Source organism: Lepidochelys kempii, chromosome 7 (assembly GCF_965140265.1).
Source record: "Lepidochelys kempii isolate rLepKem1 chromosome 7, rLepKem1.hap2, whole genome shotgun sequence".
Classification (NCBI taxonomy): Eukaryota; Metazoa; Chordata; order Testudines; family Cheloniidae; genus Lepidochelys; species Lepidochelys kempii.
Window position 1 is genome coordinate 24765357 of NC_133262.1, and position 12033 is coordinate 24777389.

The following is a 12033-nucleotide window of genomic DNA, read 5'->3' on the forward strand; positions in this document are numbered from 1 at the left end:
GGCAAAGCATGGGATCTAAGGAAATCTAGACCTCAGAGACCCTAGGAAAAGGGAGGGGCATTGAATGAGCTGGGAAAGACTGCCCAGTGTGTCAGTGAAAAGCTGAGAGGTAGGCGCACGCACAGAACAGAGGCAGACTGCTTTCTCCAACTCAAGGGGATCCCAGATGTTATAGTCAAGCGTGTGTTGCTACTATTTGCTCTAAATGCTTTATAGCTTTAGGAAAGGCATAAATGATGCTTTGAGTTGCCAGTTCTGTGTCACTGCAAATGTATGCTGTTACAGGCTCCCAACAGAAAATGTGTGTAAGTGCCCAAGCAGAGCTGGACTTGTGTCATTAATACATTTAGGAACGCACCAGGGGGACGGGGGGGCGGGGAGGCTGCAGCCCAAAGATCTAGTCTAAGAGTAGTTTGACTGAGTAGTTCCACCCAAAGTGAGGTACAGATAGCCTGGCCTGTCCCCTAAGGGGCACACTTGAGAGGGACTCAAAGGGGTCTAAGATACAGTTTGCCTGGTAACCATGACAGACTGCAGAGATGAACAAAAGACTGGCCCATTTTAAGCATCTCTAAGATCTGTCATGATGTCAGTAATCAAGGATTTCAATACTGAGGTTTGGACTGGGTCCAGACTGTTGGGCCACCCATATTGAGAACCTCATCCATTAGATGTGTACATCCATCTGGTAGATGTTTTTCTGCTCTGATTCAAGATTTCCTGGAGCTGTAGGAAGCAATCAACGATCTTGAAGAAGCTAACGTAGCTGAGATCACCAGAATAGTGTGATTATTTTATTTGGATTGCAGTTGCATCTGGAGGTTAGGGCCCCACTGGGCTGGGTACTGCACAAAGAGGCAGTACTGGCCCCAGAGATATTTATTTCCCCTTGCTCCAGAACCTTAATTTGATCAGATCAATGAATGGAGTTTCCTGGTTACATTCTGTCTGGACATCAAAATGTCTCAGAGGCTAATGGAGAATCCCTGCTGAGCTACATCACCTTCCACAGCCCAGGCTGTTAACTGTAGATGTTCCAGGTCCATGATTCAAGAGGTTTAATCTTTTCTGCACATGTAATGTGGTTTCCTTCGCTGTCAAACAAGCCCAAAGCATCTTCTAGGCAAGTAGAGGACTAGGAGGAAGACTTCACTTAAATAATACAGAAAGGGGAGAGCTGAACTGACTTCAACGGTAGCAAGTTCTTCTCTGCTCAGGATGTTATTTTCATTGCCAAGAAGATTTGACCTCTGGTTACTCCCTGCTTTTGGAAGTCATATAAACACTCAAGCCTCAGTCATAAGGCAACCCCTAAACAGAAAGTAGATTATTTCTGCTGCAAGCACCATCATTGCCCTCTGTGGTTTCTTGTTCCTTCTGAAGCAGCTGGTACTTGCCGCTATCCTAGACAGGATATGTGACAGGTTGGGTCACAGAAACCCCCTTGGGACTGCCACCTGATGTGCCGAGACTACCTCTGAGCCAATTTTCCCTGGCAGCTTAGGACTTCGGTACCCTGTCTTGTTCAGCCAGACATGCTAGCCTGCTGCAAACACAGAACTACGTCCCCCAAAAGTGCAGGATTAACTGAAAACAGCTTAAGAAATGCTCCTGTATCCAGCACCCAATTCCCAATGGGGTCCAAACCCCAAATAAATCTGTTTAACTCTGTATAAAGCTTATACAGGGTAAACCTCAAATTGTTCACCCTATATAACACTGAAAGAGAGATATGCACAGCTGTTTGTTCCCCTAGGTATTAATACTTGTTATGGGTTAATTAATAAGCAAAAAGTGATTTTATTAAATATAAAAAATAGGATTTAAGTGGTTCCAAGTAATGACAGAACAAAGTAAATTACCAAGCAAAATAAACAAAAACACACTCAAGTCTAAGCCTAATATTGTAGGAAACCAAATGCAGGTAAATCTCACCCTCAGAGATATTCCAGTAAGCTTCTTTCACAGACTAGACTCCTTTCTCCTGGTACAGTCCTTGTTCCAGCTCAGGTAGTAGCTAGGGGATTTCTCATGACTGCAGCCCCCTTTATTCTGTTCTACCCCCTTATACACCTTTGGCACAAGGCGGGAATTGTGTTTCTTTGGGTCCTCACCCCTCCTCCTAAATGGAAAAGCCCCAGGTTTAAGATGGATTTCAGTACCAGGTGACATGGTCACACGTCCTGTGAGACCCCAAACCTTCATTCTTCCCAGCCTGACTCACAGGAAGGCTTGCAAGTAAACAGAGCCATCTACATTCAATTGTCCTGGTTAATGGGAGCCATGAAGATTCCAAGCCACCATTAATGGCCCACACTTTGCATAATTACAATAGGACCTCAGTTACATTTCGTATTTCTTGTTTCAGAAACAAGAATGATACATTTATACAAATAGGATGACCAACTCAGTAGATAAGATTTGTAATGATACCTTACAAGAGACCTTTTGCATGAAGCATATTCCAGTTAAATATTCACTCATTAGCATATTTTCATAAAATTATATGGAGTGCATCATCACAGAATACTTGACTTTTTTCTGTGTGGACCATTGGTTACATCTTGGATGGCCACATTTGGGGTGCATGCCCCCAAACACAGCACTAAAAACCAAAGTGAACTAAATGGAACTCAGATTAGAACATTTTTCTTCAAGTAGATTCCCCACCTTGTAATGCTTGTTTCCATAGTGAGTGTGCAAGGGCCTAGCATGAGGTTGGGTTAGCTTTCAGTACGTTTGTACTCACCTGCTCTCATATAATTAAGAGCCACACCTAGTTGTCTTATATCAGGTGAGTAGTTGTGGGTGCATTTTGAGAAAGTCACTTGGATGAAGCCATTGCTTTGAATTTATATCAAAGCACAGCACCTGTCCAATATTCTAGGTGCTCACCACAAAATAAAGATAAGCCACTTACCCTCAGAGCCAAAAGAGTTCAATTCCCCTCACTCCCAAGTTCTCATGAGTACTATTTGAGATCATCAGTTGCTTCCCCCAGGAACTGCTCAGATCATCATAAATTGCCCTCCCAAAACATTCCCCTCCCCAATATTTTGCCTCTCCCTCCTAATACACGCACACAATTTTGCCTCCCAAAGTCAGCAGTATTGCAAGTGGTCATCTGCAAGTGAAGCCAGCCAGCCACCTTCTGTCTGGCTCAGATGTCCACTAGTGAGCAAGATAGTACTCATTCAGCTGCTTCTGTTCCTTACTCCAAGAGTAAAAAAAGGTAAGGCATATGTGAGATTATAAAAGTAGTCTTTTGAACTGTTTTCACAGAAGTCTGAAAGGACATGGCTCCCAGCTGATGCAAGCTTCAAAGGGACAGCTAGCTTTTGGGGGGTGGCTTTCAAAAAGCTGGTATTTCAAATCTGAATGGTCTCAGCTCCTTCATCCTCATCCTCCCCCCAGTTCAGAAATAAATGAGGCACTATTCACACAAAGGATTTTTGGGAAGTTAGCCAAGTAGCCACATTTATGCATAATCTTTATTTGTAAAATTCTAGTGGTGGCCATATTCCAAGATATGGATTGAGACCCATTAAAAGAGCCTTGTGTGCAATCCCACTACTGTTACTGGAACTATAGCAGGTAATGGGTTTGTGTAGCAGAGAAGGGAACCCAGAGTTAAATTATTCTAACATGTCTAAAATTCAAGCTTTATGGTTGTAGTGCTGAAGTTTTGATTCCAATAGGGCAAACTTTGCTCCCAGAGCGGAGACAAACACACAGTCAGAGTGATAAAGGTTACATGAAACTTGAGGGTTATTACACTAAATCCAGCATTTGGTAGCAATATGTTTAGGTAGTTCAATTTTGTGGATAAGTCACTTGGATTTTTATACTAAGTCACACCAGCCCTTGTATATACCAGTAGAATTGCCTACATTCTATAGCATAAATAGCAATGTGGCACAGAATCAGCATTCAGAGTCTTGCATAAAAATAATCTGGATGAAGGACTGAGGACAATTCTTTGGGTCAGCTACAGGATAAGGCAGAGAAGGATTAAATGGTAGCAGGCAAAAGAAAACTTCTGCCAGAGCACAGTATGCAACCCTTTGGTAGTGAGAGTTAGCAGGACAGGCACACCCATTTTCTCAACTCTTGTTTGCTGCAATGGGTGGGATAGTTTCACATTAATGAAGAGGTCAGCCTTTCCCTGGCTTCATTAGCCTTGTGCTAGGTCAATTGTAACTAGGAAAGACAGATAAATGCAATATCAGAACCTCCTTGGCAGCAGTAGCCTGCAAACAGTTTCTGGTTTCCCAGCTATTATTTGGAGTGGGAGTGCTATGTTTAGAGAAACATCTGCTCGTTTCTATGGCAACATATTGCTGAGTTAAACCTAAGGAGATAAGCATGTAATAAGCAGGTGGAAGCCACCCACCTTTTCTGATTTCGTAAATGCAGGTTCTGCCTTTCAGTTATCAAAGGAAAGCCCCTAGCCTAGAAGGGAGTTTTGGACCATGAAAATTAATGAATTTAATGACTGACCAAATAAGTGCTGATGTATTAGCCATTCAGACTGAAGCACAACAGACCCAGCAGGAACAGTAGCAGCTTTGAAAGCCTGTGCTTCATGCAGAACACACTTCAGTTGCCACATGCAGTCCTTGGCTGAGACCACCAGCAAGGTGCTGGGCCAGGCCTGGACACCACTCTCCTGGGAACTGGACTGAAGCCTTCAACTCCTTTAAACAAAAATCTCACTGAACATCCAGATGTTCATTACTAGAGACCCAACATGGATGGGACCCACAGCCTCCATCTTTTTACCCATCTGCAAGCCGTTCAGTCCACCTACCGCCTTTGGAGTTGGTAAACCAAACATTTATCAAGTGCCTCATCTTTTGAGCCAAGCACAGTCCAATGTTTACTACACATCGGCCAGACAATTGCAGCTTATAAACAGCTAATTTAATTGAAGCAGGTGTGGTTGAGCATGAACTGAACATTAGCAATACCAGTGGTGAGGAAGACAGTAATTGAGGAGTGGAGACAGTATAGTGTATGCGCCTTATTCATTTCTACTGTGTATCTGTAAGTCACTATGTGTCTTAAAAATTGTATCAAAAGGCAGACCACATAGCGCTGCTAGTTCACTCTGAGTCATGTGAACTGTGAAGCGTCTCAGTGCAGTATGATGGTTTTGCCTAGATTTAATATCATATACTGCCCAGTCGTTTTAGCAGCAAGAGAGTCAGGAATGTTTTAGACCTAGCCAAATAGTTTCATTATGAGAACACTTGTCAAGTCTAAAGTAGGGTCAAACATGACTGTTTTAAGGATTATCGTTGGTGACTAGTTTTAGGGCCAGGAGATGTACACAGTAACAGTACATGTGGCTGGAAGTTAGACATGAAGCCACACAAGCATATTATATTATATTATATTATATTAACCAAGCTAAAACTACCGTTTCTTCAAATAGAAGACAATCTGAGGTGGTTTTTAACATGCACATTTTAATGTAGCCAACATTGTTTTAATAAGTTAAGATACAATTTTACAATCCTGCATTTTATTCCAGTTTTATTTGTTTTTACGTCCTAGTTTACAATGTAGTAAGCATTTCACATTAAGGCACAAAGCACAGTAAAAAAAAGTCAATTTCCCCAAGAAACTGTGCTCAAAAAGTAGTGCATTGACATACAACTCCTACAGAACAGCTGTATGTAGGAACCTCTCACTAGGGATAGGAGGTAAGCATCAACATATTTCCAACAAATCCTTCCTAATCATACAAAGTTAAAGCTATTTAGCCAAAACTTGTGCTCAAACACAGCAGTTGGCAGTAAACTTCAGTTCAGCATTTGAAATGTATTTGTTATGGAGGAAAAAATGTCACAATCATGAAAGTTAGAACTAAACGTTCATTCCTTACTCATAAGAAGGATGGATGAGCCCTTGTGCATTTTAGAAACTTTGCAGCATGAAAGCGATTTCAGGAGATGAAGGTGCTTTACTGAAGTCTTTGGATTGCAGTTCCCATAAAAGGATTAGGATGTGATCAAGTAGCTTGTGCCTACTATGGTTACCTTGTGGATTCAGAGCACTATTAGACATGCTATTGTGCAGAGCTAGTTTTCAAAGTTAAAGTTTGGAGCAGGTGAATACCCCAAACGTGAAGCTAACCTTTTGATCTTTTCCTTTTATGAGAGGCTTCTGAGCTGTATGGATTCACACCTGGCTTGGATAACTTGATTTAAACCAACTGACTGGAGTTTGTGCTTAGAAGCAAAGACTTTTGGGAAGTTATGACCAAAGTAATGATTGATCACACACTAGCAATTTATAGTAAGTTTCGCTAGAAGCCCAAGCTAATTAAAGCCACCATTACAAGCATCATGGAAAAAAGCTAATATATTTTTACAAGGCATTAAATGCAGAAGGGCTGAAAGCAGACTGAAAGTTACTTCCTGATAGCTTAAGGGTTGCTATAGCAAAATTAAGCACTCTTTTCTTAAGTGTAAACAATTAGCAAAGCATTTTGTAAAATATTCTCTTGAGTGGTATGCCACTTGAATAGCTTTTCATAATGTTAAGTATTAAAATTGGTCAAGTATACAAAGGCACGTATTTAGTACCAGTTTTACCTCACTTCTTTACAGAAAAAATCTGAATTGGGGACAGCCCAAGTCATATTCCACAACTTAATGTAAAGTCTCTAGTCAAAAAAACAAATCAGTAGTTTAAGATACCCAATTACAAAAGACAAATTCCAGTTTTCAATTAATACCTTAAGTCTTTAACATCCACAAAGGAAATTAGTGTCTTAGTTATCCACGATTAATGTTGATAGTTACCCACTGACAGTAAAGTTACAATTTTAAAAAGGATATTAAATAGATTTACATTACATAGTATTCTATTTAGGTAAAAAGTTGGAACACTTCTAAAAACAGTTATAGAATTTACTTTTGGATGTACTGAAATGTGAGCTGCATGTATCTAGTCACAACAGAACTGCAAACAGTTTTAAAAATCTGAATTGCAGATGCAAAGATTATAGATCGTAGAAGAACTTAAGGAACAGTGACATGGAATGGACTTCCAGGAATGTGCGTTTCGCCCCACTTCACTGCCAGAATATAGTCACCCTTCTCTTTGACCACATAAGTTACATTGTATTGGTGGTTTCCCAAGTGTTTCACAGAAACTTCTTCGCATGGTGTTGTGGGTCCATGGACACCAACTAACAGCATATTTGAACCTGTGGTACAAATGAGAGACCATTAGCTTTTATAGTTATGACTAGGTAACAGGGGACTTAAGTCTTTGTTGCTGTACCACCCCAAAAAATGGTCTACCAACCCAAAGCGCTTACCATCTTATTGTGTGTTTTGGGCCATTACTCTAGTGATTTGTTTATCTAGCAATAGTCTAGGCTTGGTTAAGCCATTTTAGAACCTAGAAGGATTTTGTATTTACATCTTTGGAAGTACCCCTCATTAAGCTAACATTTAATCTGCAGGTATGGTGTCTGACCTGCATACAAGGTGTTGCTACCATCATTGGCCTGGGTTGACATGAGTAAGTGGACATGGGTGGGGCCTTATGTCTTGGAGACAGGATTAGGGAGGTAAATGGATCAGCAGGCTGGAAACAATGTCTGTACTAGCTAAAATGAGGAATACCCAAGGAACCATTTTACAGAGGACAAGGTAACCCTGGAATATTATGTAAGAGAAAGAATAAGTCATGCATGGACAATGACTGATATACAGGGACTTTCCTATAGAGGGATCAAGAAATCCCAAAACACATGATGCAATGTATAGTAAATGCAACAACGTACAAGTTTGCGGTGTAATTTTGGATGTGTGGTACACCCTATATCCACCCCCTATGCTTCCATCTGATCAACTAGCACAGCTTTGATGTGTGCCAAATAAAAAGGAACTTGAGGGAGAAGACTGGAGTCGAATGGGTTTTCGGGGCGCCTCCCCAACATAGTGGTGCCCTGACTCATTCCATTCATCTGGAGCAGGTAACAGTATAGCTTATTACACTTGTAGGTCAAGGATCACAAGCCTTTGTAAGGGCTTAAATCTGAGGAAGATTGTACCACACTGGAGAAGTGGGTCAAATAGAAGGGTGGACCCAGTGAATTCCCCAGAGAACTAGAGGGAAAGTGGGACTGGGTGCAAAAGAAACTCCAGAGCAAGGTATTGGAGAAAAATGCTTGGCAAAGCAGTGAAGGTCCGTTAAATGCCACTGAAATTTTCAAAGAATAGAACCCCTTGGCAGCAATGGAAAAGACAATGTCTAGTTATCCTTAAGGCAAACGGAACCCAAATCAAAGCAGCAGTTTCACAAGGATTATTTTTGACAGCTAACACTAACAAAATGTGCCACCTTGAGGGAGGACTGTAAAAGTTGTAAAAGGCAAAATAGTAAAAAAGCAACTTAAATGTGTTATCTGCTTGTAACTTGCAGTTTACAAAAGAAACTTCTAGAGTGTAAAGCCATTTTAGGAAAAGTTCAAAGGGGCTTAGCTATGCCAAACGAGTTTAAAATATTTATTTGGTCTTGCATAACTGTTTACAACTTAGCAAGGGGCTGCAAAAAATTTTTAAAAAATACCTCTTAAAGTAGAACATGTAAAATAAATTGGCTTTTAAAAAATTCCATCCATCCAAATCTTGAATTCAAGGTTGCAAAGCTGACACACTCTTTGGGCAGTAGCCATCATCTGGCATGCTTAACTTTGTTAGTTAACCCTCAAGGGGTCAATGCTTTTACAGAATTCATTTTTTAAATTTGGTTATCAATGTTAACCATAAATTGAAAATAAGGACAGAGCAACCAGAACCAGAATTTACAGCACAAGAAAGAGGGCCAAGTACTGCAAAAAAGTGTACAATTTTTGCTTTTAGATATTTGTAGGTTATAAGAGTTTGGAGTAAGGCTGTGCTATCTTTTCCACTATAAAAAAATCCTTTGACACCTATGAAAGTTGGCTCATTAATTGTTGGGATTTACAGGGTGTCATTAAAAGATTAATAGTGACTGCTGATTACCCTGAATACTTCACTTGCATCTGTTAACCCTGCTCCACACTGGGGGCCGGGAGGAGTCGACCTAAGATACGCTGACTTCAGCTATGCTATTCATGTAGCTGAAGTTGTGTATTTGAGGCCGACTTACCAGGCCGTGAGGACAGCAGTGAGTCAACCACTGCCGCTCCCCCATTGACAGGGAGCGCATTCGGGGATCGATTTATTGCATCTAGACAAGACGTAATAAACCTATCCCCAATAGATCAATCACTACCTGCCAATCCAGCAGGAAGTGAAGACCTGCCCTTAGATTTACTTTGTAGAGTCCCTGGCTCAGAGTTCAGGCAGGGTCTGTTATCTACTCAATCACTAGTTTATTTGGCCTCACATGCATGGTGCTATGCACAGTCTTTCATTAGAGCAAAGGTAACAGTTGCAAGACAAACCTCTCCTTTCACTGCATGATTTCAACACAACTGATTTTTCCCCTTCCTGTCATTATGCTAGTTTATGACTGATTCAGTCAGTCCAAGTGCCACTCATTCAGTTCTGATTAATGGCTAACAATAGGCAGCTCAAAAGCAGTCAGTCACATTCCTGTACTCTAGAGATGAATTCAGTTAGCTGGCAGTTTACCTCCCTGGGATCCAAGAGCTTAAGTTTTTCATCCTGGTCTCCCACTGGACCCTTAAGGCCATAAATTAAACAGTTGCAGATATGTATTGCTTTGAGATCAAATCCTTAAACCCATACCTGCTTTGCTGCAGTCTACAGTAAAGCTGCTTTTTTGACCCACAAAAGCCTTTGAGAGTCCTGCACCTCTAGAGGTCACTCTGCTGGCATCAGATGTAGACTTGGGAATGGCACTGTAGCAAGTTTCTGTTGATGACCGCGTCACCGATTCCACCATGATTGAGCTCGTTTCATTTGCGCTGCCTGGGCTAACCAGTCGCTGGCCTAGAAAAGGAAAGCAGATTTGCAATAGGCAGGGTTCTCAGTACATTTAGAAGGAATTCTGGGAAGTCAGAGAAAGTTGTGTCAATAGGCTGGGCTAATATTTTGATCTTAATCACTTCCCTGCAGTAGCACCTGGAGGTTCTGTCAGGAACAAGGATTTAATGACCCTATACAAACATGGCACATCCATGCTCTAGAAAACAGACTTCTGGTAATTCAGTTCTCTTCTGTTCACTGCCCACTAAATTTGTGGTGAACCTGATTTCTCATCGGGAAGAAACGTGCTCCCAGGACTGTGATAGGCATAAAGAGGTTAGAGAACAGTACTAGCCCTCTTCCACTCAAGCCGGATTTTCACTTCAGCAGTACAGAGGCTACTACAAAGTATTCAGTTTGTATCTAGCATGGTAATAGGCACACTGCAGACTTCGCAGAGCAAGTAATCAAGATTTTTCTATTTCTTGAACATTTTGATTTACAAACCAGGTGCTGGTTATGCTTGCAAACAGTTTAAGAGTAGTATGTGAACCATGATTAAGTGTTGGGCAATATTTAAAGATGGATTTGTTCATCATGTATTTGCAGATTGGCTCCTACTAGGATAGAGGATTTGAATGAACATGCGTTATTTCTGGAAGCAACAGCAACCCCAGTGCTTTTAAGCCAACACCAAGACAGCTGCAGTGCTTGAAAGCCAACAGGGACTTCAGATTTCATGAAGTGAAACAAACTGGCTGAGAGAAAGGAGAATTGTGCTCGAGTTGCTAAAGGTCAGTGAGACTTTATACACTTGAGTTGGCAGAACAGAGTGGGTGCAACTTTGTAGAAAACTCTGAAAACAGTCTGCCCAGGACTTTGCACGAGTGTGGTGGCATTTTACAGATGGGACAGCGAAGACAAATTGTGTCCTGTGATCTTTAACACATCAAGGCCACTGGCAGTTTTAGAAACTGAACCCCATTCCATGCTTTGAGCACAGTATTCGCAGACAGTGGAAGTCCACTGAGTTTTCCTGTATTTTCTTAATAAAGCTGTTCAGAAGATACAATTATCTGTCGATACGCATGTCCTTGTCCTTAAAGGAAGGGAACCTCTTTAAGGAAGAGTCAAAGACTAGACTGCATCCAGTAAATTTGCCTTTTATATCACGGCAAGAGACAAGTTTTGTAGTTGTCACTGGGAAAAGTGAGCTATGTTTCGCCCCTAATACAGTGTGCTGGAGCTGCTGGATTTTCAGTATGTTCTAGGGAAGTTTTTGTTCAGCCACGGACAAGCTTTCAATAGCAGGCACCTCAGTGGTGCTTGTCTCAACTAGTTCTGAAATAGGATCTCATTATCTAGAAGATCTGAGGTGGGGGGAATGCTCTGCCCTTCATAGTCTTCAACACTGCTACCAATAAATCCCTTTGCGGTATTGCACAGAGATATGCTACAGAGAACTAAATTAGTAGTCTTTAGTCTATGCCATCACTGGTTAGTATTTTTACCTGTGACTTTTGCCTTGAAAGGGCTGCCCACTATATGGGTAGGTCCACCATATTTAATTCCAATAAGATAGTTCCCTGGAGCCATTGGTGTATACATGACATCATAACCCTCAGGAGTTTCCTGGCAGTCCATTTTCACCTTTGAGGGCCCTTCAATTGTAACGGAGAGTGTTCCTGGACCAGCTTTGGTTGTGTTTATGTGAAACTCCGATTGCAATCCTGGAAAGAGGTTTAGCATAAGAATAAAAACCAAGGGTGTAGGAAAAGTAGTAATGCTTACCTATGTATGCAATCACCAGCATGTACTGTTACACAAGATCAATGTGCAAAGCAGTTAGTAAAGTAAGGCAAGAATATGGTACTTAAAAGCTTGGTCACCTTTACAGTGTATGGAACAGCAAGACGACCATGAGTAGTCTAAGCAATGTTGATGCTTTGAAACAGACAAATACAGTAGGTCAAGCTCTTTGGCCCAGTTCTGCTCACTTATTCTGGCCTCATGCCAATGAAACTAGTGATTTCAGTGGGGTTACTTCAGCTTTACACTTGTATAAAAGCAGAATTTTGCCTCTAGTATGCAT

General features: G+C 41.3%; 1 protein-coding gene across 5 annotated transcripts in view; it reads right to left on the bottom strand.

Annotated features, from left to right (window-relative positions):
* Positions 1 to 5455: 5455 nt before the first annotated feature.
* The window catches only part of FLNB (filamin B), a 113038-nt gene continuing 106460 nt past the window's right edge, over positions 5456 to 12033 (bottom strand). For all 5 annotated transcript variants that reach the window (XM_073351444.1, XM_073351443.1, XM_073351441.1 and 2 more), the window contains 3 exons: positions 11453 to 11671; positions 9762 to 9965; positions 5456 to 7219 (listed from right to left, as the gene is read on the bottom strand). In XM_073351444.1, coding sequence (XP_073207545.1) covers positions 7032 to 7219; positions 9762 to 9965; positions 11453 to 11671 — 611 coding nt within the window. In that variant the 3' untranslated portion in view covers positions 5456 to 7031. The remainder of the gene's footprint in view (positions 7220 to 9761; positions 9966 to 11452; positions 11672 to 12033) is intronic.